The 24,138-nt window shown below is 40.1% G+C and overlaps 1 protein-coding gene across 3 annotated transcripts in view; it reads left to right on the top strand.

The window, feature by feature from the left end:
• LOC133559390 (T cell receptor alpha chain MC.7.G5-like) overlaps positions 1–20,348 on the top strand; it is a 28,913-nt gene extending 8,565 nt beyond the window's left edge. Inside the window, exons 1-5 of one of the 3 annotated variants that reach the window (XM_061911123.1) lie at positions 8,707–8,900; positions 9,031–9,078; positions 19,741–19,944; positions 20,023–20,064; positions 20,131–20,348. In XM_061911123.1, coding sequence (XP_061767107.1) covers positions 8,735–8,900; positions 9,031–9,078; positions 19,741–19,944; positions 20,023–20,064; positions 20,131–20,243 — 573 coding nt within the window. In that variant the 5' untranslated portion in view covers positions 8,707–8,734 and the 3' untranslated portion in view covers positions 20,244–20,348. Of the gene's footprint in view, positions 1–8,706; positions 8,901–9,030; positions 9,079–9,695; positions 9,752–13,341; positions 13,398–19,740; positions 19,945–20,022; positions 20,065–20,130 lie in introns of those variants that run through there. The other 2 variants (XM_061911122.1, XM_061911121.1) reach the window with 2 other exon arrangements.
• Positions 20,349–24,138: the final 3,790 nt, after the last annotated feature.

Genomic DNA, 24,138 nt, shown 5'->3' with positions numbered 1-24,138 from the left:
TGTGGGAACCAGCCTAAGAGCAGGTGCTGGTATGGGAACCAGCCTTAGAGCGGGTCTGGGAAGCAGCCTTGGAACAGGTGGTGGTGGTCTGGCTGGATGTTGCGGCGTGGCCTGCCGAAAACTAAGTTGTGGTGGTCTAGCAGGGGGTAGCTGTTTTGTTGGTTGCAGCTGTGTCATCCAACCAGTACAGCCATCAGCACCATCCCCCCTCTCCGAACGCGGACACCAGACTCTTCCTGCCAAATATGGAACAGTCACAAAGGGTGGGAGGCGGGAGGCGGGAGGCCAGGAGGCGGGTAGATTCCTCCTCCTTTCTAGATCATTTACACAGTCCATCCCTCCTTCCCACAGGAGGCTGTTGAGGAGGGCCAGGAACAATTTCCAGAACAGTAAAATTTGATTTTGATATAATTTTTTTATCTTGATAGACCGAAAATAAACACCAATGATTTGACTAATGAACATTATGATATAATTTATTCCAAAAATATAAATAAGGACAACAACACAATTATTATTTGTACACTTTCAGAATGTGCTTGTTCTATTTTTAAACAAAGAAAACAATCTGAAGTTGTTGTTTTTTTAAGTTGTCGTGTCATGGATTTTTCTCCATGTGGCCCCAGGGTTTGTAAATAGAAACAATTTTTAGATTCAAGCAAAGTTCCCTATAAGACCCAATGTAAATATGTATAATTGGTTTCCACATTGACTAAAGTCCCTAATTAGTCAAATGTACACTTTCAAGACACAATAATGCAAGCCTGGACAATTATTTGGACTTGGGGGTCACATTGGTCGGTAAAAAGGCATCTAGGGGCCGTGATTTTACCAGTCCGGCCCACTTGGGAGTAGACTTTTCTCCATGTGGCCCCCTATTTAAAATTAGTTTGACACCCCTGCGTTAAACCGACAAAAAAATATCCTCCACTTTAAGATGTTACAAGAGATGCCAGCCACCTCAATGAGAACACCTGTGACAGCACATGCTGAGATATAAATAACTGCACCAAAAAAAGTGGTTGAAAAGGAGTATTGACCAGCAATGTTATTGTCTTTATTGTTGTAAACCTTACCCTAAGATGGCAAAATTCAGGGAAAAGGACATGACTCGTTGGGTCCCATCACGACAAGGAAAAAAATGGATGGATGGGTTTCAGGCTTTGAAAATTATTATAATATTGCAGAGTCCCCGTAAACACTATAGACGGTTGTGTGAAATATGCATTCAAATTTTTCAACTCACAGGAAAGGGTTTTGGTAACCAGACGAGCCCTCAAAAATAATACAGGTGTGTGTGTGGTTGCAAAGTATGTGAAGCACCTCCCTCCGTGAGAGTTGGCCACGCCTCCTCAGCCAGCAGGACAGCATGCACAGAGCCCAGGAGTGCAGACCTGAACCGTGCGCTGTTGTGTGTACTGATGGCTGCATGGAGCCTCGGTAAAGTCACGTCAGGTGAGCGTGTCAGGTCAAATGACGTCTGACCACCTTTCTTGTCCCCTGATGGGAAACGATAGCCAGACGGAGAAGGTGCACGCCATGAGAGGCGACTCCGTGACGCTGGACTGCAGATATAAAGCCAACGACTACATCTTCTGGTACAAACAGGACGGCCAGGTGGCACCAAAGTTAATAGTGAGCTACTATAATACTGAGAGCAGCTTTGAAAAGAGGTTCAGCTGCAGCATCAATGACACCTCCAAGCGAGCTCCTCTGAAGATCCAAGACGTGCAGCTGAGCGATTCTGCTGTCTTCTACTGCGCTCTGCAGCCCACAATGACTGACAGCGATGCTGCACCCGCACAAAAACCTCTTCCAGCCCCTCAGGTCAAAGGTCACGGTGGCGTCGCCTCAAAGATATCCCTTTTCCACTGTGGCTATTTAGGAGCTGGTTCGAAGAAGGTTTTTACAGCTTTTTTTAAATTTGTATTTAATATTTATTTAGGACTTTCAATTTTTATAACACATATACAGCCCAAATGCCCACAAAACGCCACAAACAACAGGGGGAAGGACACAACAAGAAGACACATTTCTATAACATCAATCTTAACAGTCAGTGAAGAAAAAAAAAGTGTATATATATATATATATATATATATATATATATATATATATATATATATACATACATATATATATATACATACATATACATACGTATATATAGATACATACATATACATACATATATATATACATATATATATATATATATATATATATATATATATATATATATATATATATATATATATATATATGTCTTAATTGGATTATCCAGAGAATAGTGCTCGATACCGTGTTAGAGGGCAATATGTATGTGTGGGAAAAATCACAAGACTACTTCATCTCTACAGAACTGTTTCATGAGGGGTTCCCTCAATCATCAGGAGAAAATCTCCTGAGAGATGAAGTAGTCTTGTGATTTTTCAACACATACATATATATATATATATGTATATATATATATATACATATATATATCCATCCATCCATTTTCTACCGCTTATTCCCTTTTGGGGTCGCGGGGGGCGCTGGCGCCTATCTCAGCTACAATCGGGCGGAAGGCGGGGTACACCCTGGACAAGTCGCCACCTCATCGCAGGGCGAACACAGATAGACAGACAACATTCACACTCACATTCACACACTAGGGCCAATTTAGTGTCGCCAATCAACCTATCCCCAGGTGCATGTATAACATATACAGTATATATATATATATATATATATATATATATATATATATATATATATATATATATATACATACATATATATATATACATATATACATACAGTATATATATATATATATGTATAACATATACAGTATATATATATATATACTAGGGCTGGGCAACGATTAAAAATTGTAATCGAAGTTAATCGCACTATTTCTCTGATTAATCGCGATTAACTGCATTGTATACGCAAAGCCCAATAATGAATTCAAAAGTAGTGTGTAATGCACCTTTATTGGAATATTCTCCCACATGAACAAAAGCGCCAAAACATTCGTTGTGCAAACACAATTTAAATCAGTCCTTGTTAAACAGTAGCAGTTAAATAGCATATTTTATGAAAATCAACTCAAAAAATGTAAATACAAACATTTAAGCTTATTACTACCACTGCCAGGGTATTTAAGTTATCCTGTTTGTTATGGAAAATAAATAGAATCTACATACAAATCTCTGAGCCACAATCATAACATCTGAACAGGCAATTTCTGAGGTAACAGCAGAAACGTTTTTTTTTATCAGGGATCTTATGTTTAAAAAACCTATATTATAGGTAGTGGGCTGTTTTAGGGAATTTTTTATCAAATTATCCGTAGTAGCAATATTAATAATGTTGTGTTTATTCTGCGGAGTGCACTTAAAATAATTATGACCATATCTAGGAATTGATATGATGGGAATTTTCCGATTGTTTGCTTGGTGCTTTGATAAACTGAACGCATATACATGGTACTATATTGTCATGTTATGAGCCAGGGAATAAAAGAACTACCCTACCCAGCATGCAACAGGAGTGATGAGCATGCGCGGTAGCCCGGTATAGGTTGTGTCGCCATGACAGCATCTTGTATGTTGTGATATGCACGCTCTGAAAGCAAACGTTAAGAACTCAGCCAACACTCCTCGTCTGCATTATTCATGAATAGACAGACAACACATATACTCCGCTGCTTCACAGGCCGCTGGATGTAGCCGGCAAAGTATTCCCATGCTAGCTTGCCGGTCTAGCAAGCACGCCTCATTCAGTCCAAAACGGCCCGATCTATCCACATTCAGAATTGTCTGGCAGTCGTAAGTGATCCCGGAGTAACCACGCTGTAAGCCAGCCATGAAATTTGCAGAATTGTCCGGTATTTTTGCCAAATGTTCCATCTTTACCAAGAGCCCCTCGACGCCGGGCGACGCCATCTTGTTAAGAAAAGGCGTTTACAAAATAATGCATGTAAACAACATACGCAAATGTGCGATAAAATAATTGTCGGCGTTAATAGATTGATGAGTTAACTCATAATTAACGCATTAATTTGCCCACCCCTAATATATACACATACAGTATATATACATACGTATAACATATACAGTATATATATATATATATATATATGTATATATATATGTAGGTGTGGGAAAAATCACAAGACTACTTCATCTCTACAGAACTATTTCAGGAGGGGTTCCCTCAATCATCAGGAGATTTTAATGGAAGCATTCACATACAATGGTTTATAAAGGGCACAGAGTGGGTGGGTACAGGCAGGCGTAGGGTGTTGTGATTGGCTCATGTGTTACCTAGGAGGTGTTTCCGTCTGTGGCAGCATGTTGAAATGATTTCACTGCGCTTGTTGAGGGATGACAGATCTGGATGATATATAATATACAGTTTCTCTTTTAAGCATAGGTTGCATCTTTTATTACCACTGTTGTAAGGTGTGCTGGATGCAAGAATTTGCCATGTTATTGAATATTCAACATTATTGTCTTTGAGGTTCCAAATGTGTTTGCTGAGTTCTGTAGAATTCCGCAAAGTCTGGTTTCTAAAGGAGGCTTTGTGATTATTCTATCTGGTTTTAAATGCTTCTTCGGTTAATCGTACGTACGTGTCGGATGTGTTAATGTCCTTGCGTGTTATATATATGCATACATACACACACCCACATACATAAATACAGTAAAGGGTTATGAAAAAATAAATCAAGGATACACATATATGCACACACACACACACACACACACACACACACACACGTCTACATTAAACAACCTAAACGGAGCTACTGCGCATGCTCTTTACTACTATGGCATGCTGGGTAATGGAGTTGTTATGTTACCTAGCTCATAACATCACAATATATATATCTGCCTTAGGCCATCTAGAAGGCCTTACTGACAACAACGCGTAAAATATTAAAATCTATTAAAAATGTTGCTTAAAACCAATAAATATCAAGAACCCAATGTAGCGAGAGCAGCTATCCCAAAAAAAGGAAAGATGATTATACTGGTTCACAATTTATTAAAATACAATTAAAAACCGGTCACGTTATCGACACTAAAATACCAAATGGTAGCAAATGTGATGGGCGAGGGTACAGTCACGACAGGCGTGTGGGTCCGTATCTTGGCTCCGCCCACTTCCACAGCGTCCTCCTGCACACAAAATTAAAAAGGGAGTCAGTCCACGGGGATAAAATGAACTAAAACCACGGAGACGCTATCCGGGCTGACGTCACACTTACACGCAAGGCCTTTGCTGTAGTTCCGCGTCAAACTATTGGGTACGCCCACTCTCCTCGCCAGTCTCCGGTCACTCGTGGGACTTACATGGTCGTACCCGTCCCGCTCCGCCTCCCGGTCGCCTCCGGGGGTCGCCGCAAGTCCCTGGGTCAAAATCGCCCCCCAGCGTAGGACGCACAAGCCCGCAAGCCCACAGCCAAAGGCAGTTGTGTGTCCCCACAGATCCACAACACATGGGACTTACTTGGGAGGCAGAGTTTCCTCTGCCCCTGCCTGTTGTGTGTTTCTAGGGGTTCGCTCCGGTAGCCTGCGGGGTCTGCTGTGTCTTCCGGGGGGTTCCTTCCCAGCCTGCGTGCGTTCAACCGGTCGCTCTTGGCAAAGCCTGCCGATTCTTCCCCGTCCAGGCCAAAACCTGCCGAATCCTGCCGAATCTTGCCGAATCCTGCCGACCCCTCTCCTTCTCTAGCCTGTCTATTCCCTCTGTCGACCCTCCTCTTGTCGCTCCTTTTAAATATGCAGTCCTAATGCTCCACAGGTGTGTCCAATTTCCCGTGCGGTTGGATTGGGCACTGTGGTTGTTAGGGGCAACCAGCTAAAAGGGGCAATGTCTTAAAATGCCAGCAAAGCTCACATGGAGTAAAAACAAACAATTAAAAAGACAATGAAATTCTAAAAAGTAAAAATGTGCATATAAATATACAATCAAATTCTAAAATGTAAAAACATGCAATTTAAAATCCACCGCCAAATTTGGCCCGCCGTGTAATTTCATTTGGCCCTTGAGGCCATATCAAATTAACATTAGAGCTGGCCCGCCGCTGTAACACCGCATTCACCACTAATACTCATACTTGTCAACCCTCCCAATTTTCCCAGGAGACTCCTGAAGTTCAGTGCCTCTCCCGATTTCCACCCGGACAATAATGTTGGGGGTGGGCCGTAAAAGCACTGCCTTTGGCGTTCTCTACATGTCGCCACGCCCGCTTTTCCTCCATACAAACAGCGTACCGGCCCACTCACATAATATATGCGGCGCATACACACACACAAGTGTATGCAAAGCATACTTGGTCAACAGCCATACAGGTCACACTGAGGGTGGCCGTATAAACAACTTTAACACTGTTACAAATATACGCCACACTGTGAACCCACAGCAAACAAGAATGACAAACACGTTTCGGGAGAACATCGCACCGTAACACAACATAAACACAACCGAACAAATACCCAGAACCCCTTGCATCAATAACTCTTCAGGGACGCAACAATATACACCCCCGCTACCACCAAACCCCGCCCCAACTCAAACCCGCCGCCGAAAAGAGGCATTGAATTAGTATTTTTATTTTATTTGATATGCCATTACATTTTTTTAATTATTATTATTTAAAACTCGATTTTGCATGTCACTATTAAGTTATATAAGCCTTGCTTGGTCAATATTCAATGCAAAACTTGTTTGGGTCCCTATTAAAGGATTAATTTGTTCAACCTCGGCCCGCGGCTTCATTCAGTTTTAAATTTTGGCCCACTCTGTATTTGAGTTTGACACCCCTGCTATAAACTATAAAACAACAGCGCTGGAAGAAGCATAATATGACATGAAGAGAATATGAATACTTTTAGATATTGAGGGCAAGTAAATAAAAAAATAATTTTATCTTTAATTAGGATTAAGATATCTGGTTATGTTAGGCCAGCAGAGCAGGCCTTGCTGGCCCTGACGGCACACCACTGTAATGTTCCAACCTCCTGTCTGTGTGTGTGCACTGGGTCAGCATCATCCTGACCATAAAACAAAACTGCTTTAAGTCTTAACTTAAATGTTGACGTTGAGATAGACAGGTAGTCTCCTCTCAATGATTTTTTTATAGGCATCCGTCCGTCAGTAGTTACGATGGGTTGCGCCTGGGGGAGTTCTTCCTTACACCGTCGTAGCTGGCGCCAATCGGGTGGATCTTAAGATTGCCCGCTTCCGTGTTGTTTCCTCCCTTTAGGGGGGAGGCTGCAGTGACCTGGCCAGAAAATATGGAGATCCTGGGTTGCCCATTCATGAAGATCCCCCTCTCGGCCATGACAATGTGGCCCAGAGGAAAGCAAGGCAATACATCTGGCATCGGCTTGGCTGCAGGAGCTGCCAACAGGGGGTCAGCAATGACACCCAGCCGCCTCAGGGGCTCCACTCCTGATTTTCGGTCTGGGTTTACTCCCATAGCCTTTCCTTCTCCCAAAGGATCCACAAGGCAGTGGGTGAGGGTAAGGGGGGATGACGGCTATTTGATACATAGGTGGGGCAGTGGTTGGCGGATGCCAGGGTGTGTCCACACACCGGTATGCCTGCACACTTCACCTCTGGCGCCCACTGCTACTCCGAGATCCCCTACAGTTAAGCTTGCAATGCGCAACATGCAAAATGCAACATGCGGTAACTACAAGCACTTCTATGAATTACTGACACATCACACACACCCTGTTTTACAAACACACACACACCATATCCTCTCAAGCATACGGTTATCACTTGTGCATTCTGAAGTCGCAATTATGGCCTCTTTCCTACGAAAAGTGATCCAATCCACCTGCGAAATTCGAAATAAGGTGCCTTATCTTGCAAACCCCATTTCCATATGAGTTGGGAAATTGTGTTAGATATAAATATAAACGGAATACAATGATTTGCAAATCATTTTCAACCCATATTCAGTGGAATATGCTACAAAGACAACATATTTGATGTTCAGATTGATAAACATTTTTTTTTTGCAAATAATTATTAACTTTAGAATTTGATGCCAGCAACACGTGACAAAGAAGTTGGGAAAGGGAGCAATAATTGCTGATAAAGTTGAGGAATGCTCATCAAACACTTATTTGTAACATCCCACAGGTGTGCAGGCTAATTGGGAACAGGTGGGTGCCATAATTGGGTATAAAAACAGCTTCCCAAAAAATGCTCAGTCTTTCACAAGAAAGGATGAGGGGAGGTACACCCCTTTGTCCACAACTGCGTGAGCAAATTGTCAAACAGTTTAAGAACAACGTTTCTCAAAGTACAATTGCAAGAAATTTGGGGATTTCAACATTTGCGGTCCATAATATCATCAAAAGGTTCAGAGAATCTGGAGAAATCACTCCACGTAAGTGGCATGGCCGGAAACCAACATTGAATGACCGTGACCTTCGATCCCTCAGACGGTACTGTATCAAAAACCGACAGCAATCTGTAAAGGATAACACCACATGGGTTCAGGAACACTTCAGAAAACCATTGTCACTAAGTACAGTTCGTCGCTACATCTGTTAGTGCAAGTTAAAGCTCTTCTATGTGCTCAAACTAAAACACAGCTGTTTACTTAAACTTGAAGGTTTGCTTTCTCCAAGATGAATATGAACATGATGTAGAACATGATACGAGTTGATTAATTCACCTCACCCATGCTAAACGTCCAGTTGGCCAATGCTAGAGGAATATGCGTTCTTCAACAACAACTGTCCAATTTGCCGAATGTAGACCACGCCCTCTGAAGCAGGAAGAGCAAAAACCTCAAAGGAGACAACTTGAAAATTCAGTGGCGCTGATGTGGCGGAGCTTGAAGCAGAGCCAACATGACTGTCAGATGAAAGAGTTTCAAACAGGTGATACTGTATGTTTTTTTTTTTTATCTCAATAGTGAGTCGGAGTGTCATAAAAAAAAACAATTGTCACATACGTGTATGTGGCTGGAAGTGTTTTTTGTCAGTGAATGATGTCTGAATGCTGCTCTAGGCTACAAGATCATCTTTGGCGGTGGAACCAGCTTGATGGATGAAAGCCGTAAGTTCTGCTATTTATTAATTTACTGTATCACAGTATCATGTTCTCATAGTCATCATTGTCACCGACGTCCCACTGGGTCATTATCGTCACCGACGTCCCACTGGGTGTGAGTTTTCCTTGCCCTTATGTGGGCCTACCGAGGATGTCGTAGTGGTTTGTGCAGCCCTTTGAGACACTAGTGATTTAGGGCTATATAAGTAAACATTGATTGATTGATTGATATTACTTAAAAGCTGTACTCCACTCTTTTCCTTCCATCTTTCCGTCTAATTTATTTCGACTGATTTCGATCCAGCAACTTTACATACTAAGACTAATCAACTTTTCACATACAGAACCAGTGGTAGTGATGTGTGAGGACAGTTCTCAATAGGTTCTTGTTAAGGTCACAATCAGTCTGTGTCTACAGTCAACAGATTATGTTTTGGAAGTGGAACCAAACTGCAAAGTTCTACTTTCATGTGAGAAAGAAAAGGAAATTGTGTTTTGTTCCAAAGCGAAAAACTTGACAATTGGTAATGAGTTCATCAAATAACTGGAATATGCAGATGGTATTGATGGGTGAGCGCGGAAAGGTCTTCACAAGGTTTTTGTTGAGGTCACAATCATTGTGTGTCTGTAGCGAGCAAATTGCATTTTGGAAGTGGAACCAGACTGATAGTGGAAGTTCGTAAGTTTGACACTCATGCTAGAATGTGAGCCCAAAACTGGGTTCACTCATTAAATTTTTTTTTTTTTTTTTAAAACCTTTGAGTCAAATGTTCAATGACAAAATATTATAATACTGTTCTAAACTGGACACAAAAAAAACAGACTAGCCCCCAAAGACGGTCAGTACAGACGTGCAAGTTCCAAAGAGGTTCTTGTTCATATCACAATCAGTGTGTGTCTGGATTCAAATTAGTTTTTGGAAGTGGAACCGGACTGACAGTAGAGGCCCGTAAGTCTTGATTTCATGTAAGAATGTATAGTAAAACCCAAAGTGTAAGGTAATGACTTTCTTTTGAAATTATAAAACCTGGCAATTTTTTATTATTTTTGTCTTTAAACTGGAGAGGCAGAAACGTACTGAATTAAGGGATAAAATAACACAAAAATAATTGTAAATAGAAAAACACTTCACTAAATAGGACCAAAAAAAAAACTAACTGACAATGGAATCTTGTGAGAAAAGACATGTTTGGGTTTTTGTTGAGGTCACAATCGGTGTGTGTCTGGGAGCTTCAATGTACTTTTTAGAAATGGAATCAAAATGACAGTAGAGACCCGTAAGTTTTATTTTCATCCAAGAAAATTAACTTAAACGCAATCTAGTAGCAAATTAGTTTTGCTTCAAAGTATAAAACATAATATTTAATGAGTTTGATATTTAGGACATGCGGAACGGGCAAAAGCGTCGAACCGGGATCACAAGTCATGCAGATGATATTTAAGTGCGGGAGAACTCGGATGTTCTTATGAGGTTTTTGTTGAGGTCATAATCATTGTGTGTCTGGACTAAACATATTACGTTTTGGAAGTGGAACCAGACTGACAGTTGAAGTCCGTAAGTTTGACTTTCATGCCAGACCATGAGCCCACAACTGGGGTTAAATCAATGAATAAAATAACACATTAATAATTGTAAATATAATACCACTTCATTAAATAGGACAAAAGGAACCAAACTGACAATGGAATCTGGTGAGAAAAGACATGTTTGAGGTTTTTTTTTTGTTTGTTTTTTTAAACATGGCAATTTTTAATCATTTTTGTCTTTAAACCGGAGAAGCAGAACCGTACTGAATTGAGGAATAAAATAACACAATAATATTTGTAAATAGAATAATACTTCACTAAAAAGGACCAAAAAAAAAACTATCTGACAATGGAATCTGGTGAGAAAAGATATGTTTGGGTTTTTGTCGAGGTCTGGGAGCTTGAGTCTACTTTTTAGAAATGGAATCAAACTGACAGTAGAGACCCGTGAGTTCTACTTTCATACAAGAAAATCAACTGAAATGCAATCTAGAGGCAAATTAGTTTTGCTTTTAAGTAAAAAACTTAATATTTAATGATTTGAATACTTAGGACATGCAGAACATGCAAGAGTGTAGAACCAGAATTACAAGTCATGCAGATGATATTTAAGTGCATGAGAACTCAGATGTTCTCATGAGGTTTTTGTTGAGGTCACAATCATTGTGTGTCTGGACTCAAGAGAATACTTTTTGGAAGTGGAACCAGACTGACAGTTGAAGTCCGTAAGTTTGAGTTTCATGCAAGATCATGAGCCCAAAACTGGGGTTAAATTAAGGCATAAAATAACACAATACTAATTGTAAGTAGAATACTAATTCACAAAATAGGACAAAAGGAACCAAACTGAAAATGGAATCTTGTGAGAAAAGACATTTTTGGGTTTTTGTTGAGGTCAAAATCAGTGTGTGTCTGGAAACTTGAAAGTACTTTTTAGAAATGGAATCAAACTGACAGTAGAGACCCGTAAGTTCTACTATCATACAAGAAAATCAACTGAAATGCAGTCTCGAAGAAAATTAGTTTTGCTTCAAAGTATAAAACTTAATATTTAATGAGTTGAATATTAAGAACATGCGGAACATGCAAGAGCGTAGAACCAGAATCACAAGTCAGGCAGATGATATTTAAGTGCGCGAGAACTCGGATGTTCTTATGAGGTTTTTGTTGAGGTCACAATCATTGTGTGTCTGGAGTGAGCAAACTGCATTTTGGAAGTGGAACCAGACTGGCAGTGGAAGTTCGTAAGTTTGACTCTCATGCTAGAATGTGAGCCCGAAACTCGGGTCACTCATTGAAAAACATTTTTAAAAAAACCTTTAAGTCAAAATTTGCATTTTGATTAATACAACTAGATACAATATTGTAATAGTGCTCTAAACCGGACACACAAAACCAGAACAGCCCCCAAAAACGGTCAGTACAGACGTGTAAGTTCCAAAGAGGTTCCTGTTCATATCACAATCAGTGTGTGTCTGGATTCAACTTTGTTTTTGGAAGTGGAACCAGATTGATAGTAGAGGCCCGTAAGTCTTAATTTCATGTGAGAATGTATAGTAAAACCCAAAGTGTAAGCTAATGAGTTCCTTTTCTAAGTATAAAACATGGCAATTGTTAATCATTTTTCTTCCGTAAACTGGACATGCAGAACTGTACTGAGCGCAGAACCCGAATCACAAGTAATGCATATATATTTATGTATGTGAGGACAGAGCGGTTCTCAAGAGGTTCTTATTGAAGTCACAATCCGTGTGTCTGGATTTAAGAAATTGCTGTTTGGAAGCGGAACTAAAAGTGGAAGTTTGTAAGTTTGACTTTTATGCTAGAACAGGAGGCCAAAAGTGGATTCAAATTAAGGGTTTAAATAACACAATAATATTTGTAAATAGAATAATACTTCACTAAATAGGACAAAATAATCCTAACTGACAATGGAATCTGGTGAGAAAAGACATGTTTTGTTTTTTTGTTGAGGTCACAATCGGTGTGTGTCTGGGAGCTGGGATGTACTTTTTAGAAATGGAATCAAACTGACGGTAGAGACCCGTAAGTTTTATTTTCATCCAAGAAAATCAACTAAGACGCAATCTAGTAGCAAATTAGATTTGTTTCAAAGTATAAAACATAATATTTAATGAGTTGAATACTTAGGACATGCGGTACATGCAGGAGTGTAGAACCAGAGTCACAAGTCATTTAAGTGCATGAGAACTCGGATGTTCTTATGAAGTTTTTGTTGAGGTCACAATCATTGTGTGTCTGGAGTTAACATATTACGTTTTGCAAGTGGAACCAGACTGACAGTTGAAGTCCGTAAGTTTGACTTTCATGCTAGACCATTAGCCCAAGACTGGGGTCATATTAAGGGATGAAATAACACAATAAAAATTTGTAAATAGAATACTAATTCACTAAATAGGACAAAAGGAACCAAACTGACAATGGAATCTGGTGAGAAAAGACATTTTGGGGTTTTTGTTGAGGTCACAATCAGTGTGTGTCTGGAAACTTGAAAGTACTTTTTAGAAATGGAATCAAACTGACAGTAGAGACCCGTAAGTTCTACTATCATACAAGAAAATCAACTGAAATGCAATCTAGAAGAAAATTAGTTTTGCTTCAAAGTATAAAACTTAATATTTAATGAGTTGAATATTAAGGACATGCGGAACGGATGATATCTAAGTGCATGAGAACTCGGATGTTCTTATGAGGTTTTTGTTGAGGTCACAATCATTGTGTGTCTGGAGGCAACAGATTACGTTTTGCAAGTGGAACCAGACTGACAGTTGAAGTCCGTAAGTTTGACTTTCATGCTAGACCATGAGCCCAAAACTGGGGATAAATTAAGGGATAAAATAACACACTAATAATTGTAAATAGAATAATACTTCACTAAATAGGACAAAAAAAACTTAACTGACAATGGAATCTGGTGAGAAAAGACATGTTCCGGTTTTTGTTGAGGTCACAATCAGTGTGTGTCTGGGAGCTTCAATGTACTTTTTAGAAATGGAATCAAACTGACAGTAGAGACCCGTAAGTTTTATTTTTATCCAAGAAAATCAACTTACACGCAATTTAGTAGCAAATTAGTTTTGCTTCAAAGTATAAAGCATAATATGTAATGAGTTTAATATTTAGGACATACAGAACATGCAAGAGCGTAGAACCAGAATCACAAGTCATTCAGATGATATTTAAGTGCGCGACAACTCGGATGTTCTTACGAGGTTTTTGTTGAGGTCACAATCATTGTGTGTCTGAAGTCAACAGATTACGTTTTGCAAGTGGAACCAGACTGACAGTTGAAGTCCGTAAGTTTGACTTTCATGCCAGACCATGAGCCCACAACTGGGGTTAAATTACGGGATAGAATAACACATTAATAATTGTAAATAGAATACTACTTCATTAAAAAGGACAAAAGGAACCAAACTGACAATGGAATCTGGTGAGAAAAGATATGTTTGAGTTTTTGTTGAGGTCACAATCAGTGTGTGTCTGGAAACTGGAAAGTACTTTTTAGAAATGGAATCAAACTGACAGTAGAGACCCGTAAGTTCTACTATCATACAAGAAAATCAACTGAAATGCAATCTAGAAGAAAATTAGTTTTGCTTCAAAGTATAAAATTTCATATTTAATGAGTCGAATATTAAGGACACGCGGAACGTGCAAGAACATGGAACCAGAATCACAAGTCATTCAGATGATATTTAAGTGCGCGAGAACTGGGATGTTCTTATGAGGTTTTTGTTGAGGTCACAATCATTGTGATTCTGCAGTGAGCAAACTGCATTTTGGAAGTGGAACCAGACTGATAGTGGAAGTTCGTAAGTTTGACTCTCATGCTAGAATGTGAGCCCAAAACTGGAGTTACTCATTAAAAAACATTTAAAAAAAAAAAAAAACCTTTAAGTCAAAATTTGCATTTTGATTGATAAAACTAGACACAATATTGTAATAATGCTCTAAACCGGACACACAAAACCAGACCAACCCCCAAAAACGGTCAGTACAGACGTGTAAGTTCCAAAAAGGTTCTAGTTCATATCACAATCAGTGTGTGTCTGGACTCAACTTTGTTTTTGGAAGTGGAACCAGACTGACAGTAGAGGCCCGTAAGTCTTAATTTCACGTGAGAATGTATCGTAAAACCCAAAGTGTAAGCTACTGAGTTCCTTTTCTAAGTATAAAACATTGCAATTGTTAATCATTTTTCTTCCGTAAACTGGACATGCAGAACTGTACTGAGCGTAGAACCAGAATCACAAGTAATGCAGATATATCTATGTATGTGAGGACAGAACGGTTCTCAAGAGGTTCTTATTGAAGTCACAATCCGTGTGTCTGGATTTACCCATTTACATTTTGGAAGAGGAACTAAAAGTAAAGTTTGTGAGTTTGACTTTCATGCTAGAACATGAGGCCAAAAGTGGATTCAAATTAAGGGATTAAATAACACAATAATATCTGTAAATAGAATAAGACTTCATTAAATAGGACAAAATAATCCTAACTGACAATGGAATCTGGTGAGAAAAGACATGTTTCGTTTTTTTGTTGAGTTCACAATCGGTGTGTGTCTGGGAGCTGGGATGTACTTTTTAGAAATGGAATCGAACTAACAGTAGAGATCCGTAAGTTTTATTTTCATCCAAGAAAATCAACTATAACGCAATTTAGTAGCAAATTAGATTTGTTTCAAAGTATAAAACATAATATTTAATGAGTTTAATATTTAGGACATGCGGTACATGCAAGAGCGACAAACCAGAATCACAAGTCATGCAGATGATATTTAAGTGCGAGAGAACTCGGATGTTCTTATGAGGTTTTTGTTGAGGTCACAATCATTGTGTGTCTGGAGTCAACAGATTACTGTTTGCAAGTGGAACCAGACTGACAGTTGAAGTCCGTAAGTTTGACTTTCATGCTAGACCATTAACCCAAGACTGGGGTCCAATTAAGGGATGAAATAACACAATAAAAATTGTAAATAGAATACTAATTCACTAAATAGGACAAAAGGAACCAAACTGACAATGGAATCAGGTGAGAAAAGACATTTTGGGGTTTTTGTTGAGGTCACGATCTGTGTGTGTCTGTAAACTGGAAAGTACTTTTTAGAAATGGAATCAAACTGACAGTAGAGACCCGTAAGTTCTACTATCATACAAGAAAATCAACTGAAATGCAATCTAGAAGAAAATTAGTTTTGCTTCAAAGTATAAAACTTCATATTTAATGAGTTGAGTATTAAGGACATGCGGAACATGCAAGAGCGTAGAACCAGAATCACAAGTCAGGCAGATGATATTTAAGTGCGCGAGAACTAGGATGTTCTTACGAGGTTTTTGTTGAGGTCACAATCATTGTGTGTCTGGAGTGAGCAAACTGCATTTTGGAAGTGGAACCAGACTGATAGTAGAAGTTCGTAAGTTTGACTCTCATGCTAGAATGTGAGCCCAAAACTGGAGTTACTCATTAAAAAACATTTTTAAAAAAAACTTTAAGTCAAAATTTGCATTTTGATTAATAAAACTAGACACAATATTGTAATAATGCTCTAAACTGGACACACAAAACCAGACCAGCCCCCAAAGACGTTCATTACAGACGTGTAAGTTCCAAAGAGGTTCTTGTTCATATCACAATCAGTGTGTGTCTGGATTCAACTTTGTTTTTGGAAGTGGAACCAGATTGATAGTAGAGGCCCGTAAGTCTTCATTTCATGTGAGAATGTATAGTAAAACCCAAAGTGTAAGCTACTGAGTTTCTTTTCAAAGAATATAACATGGCAATTGTTAATCATTTTTCTTCCGTAAACTGGACATGCAGAACTGTACTGAGCGTAGAACCAGAATCACAAGTAATGCAGATATTTATGTATGTGAAGACAGAACGGTTCTCAAGAGGTTCTTATTGAGGTCACAATCTGTGTGTCTGGATTTAACAAATTACTGTTTGGAAGCGGAACTAAAAGTGGAAGTTTGCAAGTTTGACTTTCATGCTAGAACATGAGGCCAAAAGTGCGTTCAAATTAATGGATAAAATAACATAATAATAATTGTGAATAGAATAAGACTTCACTAAATAGGACAAAATGTACCAAATTGACAATAGAATCTGGTGAGAAAAGACATGTTTGGGTTTTTGTTGAGGTCACAATCGGTGTGTGTCTGGGAGCTGGAATGTACTTTTTAGAAATGGAATCAAACTGACAGTAGAGACCCGTAAGTTCAACTTTCATACAAGAAAATCAACTGAAACGCATTCCAGTATAAAATTAGTTTTGCTTTTTAGTATAAAACACAATATTTATTTAGTTTAATATTGAAAACACGCAAGAGCGTAGAACCAGAATCACAAGTCATGCAGATGATATTTAAGTTTGCAAGAACTCGGATGTTCTCATGAAGTTTTGGTTGGGGTCACAATCATTGTGTGTCTGGAGTCAACAGAATCCGTTTTGGAAGTGGAACCAGACTGAGAGTTGAAGTCCGTAAGTTTGACTTTCATGCCAGAATTTGAAAGAAAACCCAAACTTGCGTCAGTCTGTAAAAACTTACAACAAAGTCAAAAATATATATAAGATATATACATTTCCTACCGTTTGTCCCACTCGGGATCTCAGGGGAACTGGAGCCTATTTCAACCGTGCTCGGGCGGAAGGCGGCGTACACCCTGGACAAGTGGCCACCTTATAGACGGACAGCATTCCCACACTAGGGCCGATGTAGTGTTGCCAATCAACCTGGGCATGTCTTTGGAGGTGGGAGGAAGCCGGAGAGAACCCACACAGGAATCGAACATAGGCCTTTCTTGTTGTGAGGCACGAGAATTAACCACCATGCTGCCCCTTAAAAATATCCATCCATCCATCGCGGTGGGTGCTGGAGCCTATCTGTATATTATCGTATTTTTCGGAGTATAAGTCGCCCCTGCCCAAAATGCATAATAAAAAAGGAAATAAACATATATAAGTCGCGTTTTTGGGGAAAATGTATTTGATAAAACCCATAATAGACATTTGAAAGGCAATTTGAAATAAATAAAGAATAGTGAACAACAGGCTGAATAAGTGTACGTTATATGAGGCATAAATAACCAACTGAGAAGGTGCCTGGTATGTAACATATTATGGTAAGAGTCATTCAAATAACTAGAACATGTAGAACAGTGGCTCTTAACCTGGGTTCGATCGAACCCTAGGGGTTCGGTGAGTCGGCCTCAGGGGTTCGGCGTAGCCTCCGCCACGGAAGTACAAACACATCGGAATTATCGTGTGAATAAAAACTTCTCCCTGTCGGCGTATTAAGGATACCCCCAAACAATGTTACCTCTAATTTTCAATCTGATTTGCAGGTTTTTTGATTGATTGATTGAAACTTTTACTAGCTGATTGCAAAGGAAGAGAATACACTACATGAAACAGTACAGTTAAAACAGTACAGTACATATTCCGTACAATTGACCACTAAATAGTAACACCCGGATAGGTTTTTCAACTTGTTTAAGTCGGGGTCCATGTTAATTAATTCATGGTAATGTGTGTAAGGTGTGTAATTTGTTGTGAAATCATGCACTGTGTTGGTTTTGTTCTGTGAACAAGGTGATGTTCACGCGCGGTTCATTTTGTGCACTGTTAAAAAAATCATAAGTTTTTTCTTGAATTTGAAAAAAATAAACATGTTATTTTTTACAAAAAGAAGGGTTCGGTGAATGCTCATATGAAACTGGTGGGGTTCGGTACCTCCAACGAGGTTAAGAACCACTGATATCTATATCAGCAGAACATGCTATACGTTTACCAAACAATCTGTCACTCCTAATTGCTAAATCTCATGAAATCTTGTACGTCTAGTCTCTTACGTCATGGGTGTCAAACTCTGGCCCGCGGGCCAAATTTGGCCCGCAGTGTAATTTCATTTGGCCCTTGAGGCAATATTAAATTAACATTAGAGCTGGCCCGCCGGTATTATACAGTGGTGGTGTCGCCGTATCACCGCATTCAACGCTAATTCTCATACTTGCCAACCCTCCCGATTTTCCCAGGAGACTCCCGAATTTCAGTGCCCCTCCTGAAGATCTTCCGGGGCAACCATTCTCCCGAATTTCCACAACAATATTGGGGGCGTGCCTTAAAGGTACTGCTTTTAGTGTCCTCTACAACCTGTCGTCACATCCGCTTTTCCTCCATACAAACAGCGTGCCGGCCCAGTCACCTTTTATATGCGGCTTCTACACACACACACACAAGTGAATGTAAGGCATACTTGGTCAACAGCCATACAAGTCACACTGAGGGTGGCGGTATAAACAACTTTAACACTGTTACAAATGTGCGCCAAACTGTGAACCCACACCCAACAAGAATGACAAACACATTTCGGGAGAACATCCGCACCGTAACACAACATAAACACAACAGAACAAATACCCAGAATCCCTTGCAGCACTAACGGGACGCTACAACATACACCCCCGCTACCAACAAAACTATAAAGTTATATAAGCCTTGCTTGTTCAATATTCAATGCAAAACTTGTTTGGGTCCCTATTAAAAGGTAACGTTTTTTAACTTTGGCCCGCGGCTTTGTTCAATTTAGAATTGTGGCCCACTCTGTATTTGAGTTTGACACCCCTGTCTTACGCAAATGAGCTAAATAATATTATTTGATATTTTACGGTAATGAGTTAATAATTTCACACATAAGTCGCTCCTGAGTATAAGTCGCACCCCCGGCCCAACTATGAAAAAAACTGCGACTTATAGTCCGAAAAATACGGTAAATTGAGTGAACCATTAAAAATTGTCACTAAACTCCTGGAACCAAAGTGAACATAAAAGGTGGTGAGAACAGACATGTACAGTAAGTCAAAGTGGTTCTCACGAGGTTCTAGTGGAAGTCACAATGATTATTTGTGTGGACTCAGCAAAATACTTTTTTTGAAGCGTACTCAAGTTCTACTTGCATGCTGAACATAAAAGAAGACCCGAACTGGAAACACTTATTTTCTTTTTCTGTGCTAATTTTTGTGTCTTTTTCGTAAAATGGTCAAAGTGTATGAAATAAACGTGCACTTGGTTAACATCCTTGGTAATATTCTAAGTGTGTGCACATGTGTGTGCAGAGGAGGACTTGGCGCCATCTTTCTACAAAATGGAGGGCAACGTGACGGCTTGCCTCGCCACCGGCTTCAGCAGACACAACGCCATGGAGAAGGCAGGGAAAAAAGAGGTGTTTGAGGGCTCGCATGCCGTGCGGATATCGGGCGAGTCGCTGTACAATCAGGTGGCGTTGGTCTCGGCCGAGAAAGCCGACTTGTGCGAGAAAGGTAGGCGAGGGGTGTGGTTTGGGGTGTTGGGCCCACGCCATGGAGTTGCCATCAACATGTGACCATGTTTGCTTCCAGGTGACATTGGACCGGGGCACTGCCAGGTCGATTGGTCGTCAGGTCAGTATTGAACGTGGAGGAGGCGGAGCCTGCTCGGTGTGACTTGAACGTGTGTGTCGTTTGCAGATGAGAAGGTCAACCTGGTCTCCCTCACAGTCCTCGTTCTCCGTCTTGTCTTCGCCAAGACGCTCGCCATCAACGGCGCCATGACACTGCAGCTGTGGTTTGTTGCACCTTAATTAGCTGCATCGAGCCACAGAGGCGGAGTCACGCTGTGTCCACTTCTGCTTTTGCTTCAAAGTGTCATAAAATGTATTAAAGTCAATAAATCAATAAAAGTCAAATGTGTTTCTTTCTTAATTATTATATTTTACTTATTTATTACACTTATAACGTGCTTGAAGCTAATTAATACAATCATTACATCCATCCATTTCCTATCGCTTATTCCCTTTTGGGGTCTATCTCAGCTATAATTATGCGGGAGGCGGGGTACACCCTGGACAAGTCACCACCTCATCGCAGGGCCAACACAGATAGACAGACAATATTCATACTCACATTCACACATTAGGGCCAATTTAGTGTTGCCAATCAACCTATCCCCAGGTGCATGTCTTTGGGAGTGGGAGGGGCCTATCCCCAGGTGCATGTCTTTGAAGGTGGGAGGGGCCTATCCCCAGGTGCATGTCTTTGGGGGTGGGAGAGGCCTATCCCCAGGTGCATGTCTTTTTGGAGGTGGGAGGGGCCTATCCCCAGGTGCATGTCTTTGAAGGTGGGAGGGGCCACAACCCCAGGTGCATGTCTTTGGGGGTGGGAGAGGCCTATCCCCAGGTGCATGTCTTTGGAGGTGGGAGGGGCCTATCCCCAGGTGCATGTCTTTGAAGGTGGGAGGGGCCTATCCCCAGGTGCATGTCTTTGGGGGTGGGAGAGGCCTATCTCCAGGTGCATGTCTTTGGAGGTGGGAGGGGCCTATCCCCAGGTGCATGTCTTTGGGGGTTGGAGGGGCCTATCCCCAGGTGCATGTCTTTGGGAGTGGTAGGGGCCTATCCCCAGGTGCATGTCTTTGGAGGTGGGAGGGGCCTATCCCCAGGTGCATGTCTTTGGAGGTGGGAGGGGCCTATCCCCAGGTGCATGTTTTTGGAATTGGGAGAAAGCCGGAGTACCTGGAGGGAACCCACGCAGTCACGGGGAGAACATGCAAACTCCACACAGAAAGATCCCGAGCCCGGGATTGAACCCTGACTACTCAGGACCTTCGTATTGTGATGCAGATGCACCATGAAACCCACAATCATTGCAATACTTCTTATTGATAATGATAATACAATACATTTTACTACAATGTAGTGTTGTCCTGACACCAGTATGTTGGTACCGGTACCCAAATGTTATCAATCAATGTATTTTATTTCGGCAATCTTCACATAAAACAAAGAACAACAACAAGAAAAGAAAAAACAAACAAAAAAAACACTCATTTGTGCAATGATTGAGCCGAAAGGGTGTAGGTTGAAGCAACGCTTATATAAACCTACCCCATCACAACAAGAACAAGGTTCAAAATATATAAAATCTAAAACATGCTTCACTTATATTACTTTTTTTTTTTTTAAACAATATATAAGCAACATATATGTAGCACACGTCTCATATACACAGTTTAACATTTAAATCAAACATATACATTTGTACACTTATATATATATATACACACACACACATATATATATATATATATATATATATATTATATATACACATTTATATATATATAAATATAAATATAAATACTATATATAGTATTTATAAACTTTTCAGTACTTTTCGATACTTTTCTAAATAAAGGCGACTACAGAAAAATTGCATTATTGGCTTTATTTTAACAAAAAACATATACATTAAAGGCCTACTGAAACCCACTACTACCGACCACGCAGTCTGATAGTTTATATATCAATGATGAAATATTAACATTGCAACACATGCCAATACGGCATTTTTAGTTTACTAAATTGCAATTTGAAATTTCCCGGGACTTTTTTCTAAGAAAACGTCGCGTAATGATGACGTGTACGCGTGACGTCACGGGCTCTTATGAATATGAGCGCTGCGCACACACACACAGCTAAAAGTCGTCTGCTTTAACTGCATAATTACACAGTATTTTGGACATCTGTGTTGCTGAATCTTTTGCAATTTGTTCAATTAATATTGGAGGAGTCACAGTAGAAAGACAGAGTTGGGAAGCTTTAGCCTTTAGCCACACGAACACACGGTGATTCCTTGTTTAAAATTTACAGAGGTGAAACTTTACTATGGATCACAGCGGACATGGATCCCGACTACATGTCAACCAGCAGGTTTCGGTAAGAAAATTGTGGTTAAAAAGTCGCCTTTTACCGGCTATCAGCTGAGCTTGTGCCGTCCATACAGCTGCCGTCGACTTCTCCGAGACACTGCGCGTCAACACCCGGCCGTGGACGTACACTTCCGACTATCAGGTACTGTTAAACTCACTAAAACACTAGCAACACAACAGAAAGATAAGGGATTTCCCAGAATTATCCTAGTAAATGTCTCTAAAAACATATGAATCCGTTTCAATGCAACGCGATTGCAATCGCGTTTTTTTTTTTAACTTGTTTTTTTTGTTTGTTTTTTTAGTCCGTCGTTATCAATATCCTCAAACACGAATCTTTCATCCTCGTTTTAATTAATGGGGAAATTGTCGTTTTCTCCTTCCGAATAGCACATTTTGTTGGAGGCTCTGTCACGCCAAATTTCTTCTCCCTACAAAAACCTTCCCCCCCCATTTACTTCCGGGGTCATGATTAATACAGACGTTTTGTTAACGCTATATTATAAAAATATAACGCCATATTATAAAAATACAGACATTTTGTTTACAAACACAAGCTATGGGATGACATAAGAGTAAACGTGACCCCGGAAGTAAATGCCTCATCCCATAGCTTGTGTTTGTAAATTGATTTTTATTTTTTTTTATAAAATAGCGTTAACAAAACGTCTGTATTTTTATAATATAGCGTTATATTTTTATAATATAGCGTTAACAAAACATCTGTATTAATCATGACCCCGGAAGTAAATGGGGGGGGGGGAGGTTTTCGTAGGGGGGAAGAAATTTGGCGTGACAGCTCCCATTAAAATCAATGTGAATATGTGAGGAGCCCCCACACATGTGACGTCATCGTCTGCAAATTCCGGTAGAGGCAGGGCTTTTTTCTTAGCACCGAAAGTTGCGAACTTTATCGTGGATGTTCTCTACTAAATCCTTTCAGCAAAAATATGGCAATATCGCGAAATGATCAAGTATGACACATAGAATGGACCTGCTATCCCCGTTTAAATAAGAAAATCTAATTTCAGTAGGCTTTTAAACATATGTTTCTTATCGCAATTTAAAGTAAAGAGTAAAGTTAAAGTACCAATGATTGTCACACACACACTAGGTGTGGTGAATGTTGTCCTCTGCATTTGACCCATCACCCTTGATCACCCCCTGGGAGGTGAGGGGAGCAGTGAGCAGCAGCGGTGTCCCGCCCGGGAATCATTTTTGGTGATTTAACCCCCAATTCCAACCCTTGATGCTGAGTGCCAAGCAGGGAGGTAATGGGTCCCATTTTTATAGTCTTTGGTATGACTCGGCCAGGGTTTGAACTCACAACCTACCGATCTCAGGGCGGACACTTAACCACTAGGCCAATTTAGTCCTTAAATAAAATAGTGAACATACAAGACAACTTGTCTTTTAGTAGTAAGTACACAAACAAAGGCTCCTAATTAAGCTGCTGGGGCGGTTTAGCTCGGTTGGCAGAGTGGCCGTGCCAGCAACTTGAGGGTTGCAGGTTGAGTCCCGCTTCTGCCATCCTAGTCACTGCCGTTGTGTCCTTGGGCAAGACACTTTACCCACTTGCTTCCAGTGCCACCCACACTGGTTTGAATGTAACTTAGATATTGGGTTTCACTATGTAAAGCGCTTTCAGTCACTAGAGAAAAAGCGCTATATAAATATAATTCACTTCACTTCACATATGCAGTAACATATTGTGTCATTTTCCATTCTATTATTTTGTCAAAATTATTAAGGACAAGTGGTGGAAAATGAAT

The sequence above is a fragment of the Nerophis ophidion genome, linkage group LG09 (assembly GCF_033978795.1).
Source record: "Nerophis ophidion isolate RoL-2023_Sa linkage group LG09, RoL_Noph_v1.0, whole genome shotgun sequence".
Classification (NCBI taxonomy): Eukaryota; Metazoa; Chordata; class Actinopteri; order Syngnathiformes; family Syngnathidae; genus Nerophis; species Nerophis ophidion.
Note: the sequence above shows the minus strand (reverse complement) of the source record. Positions and strands in the feature narration are given on the sequence as shown.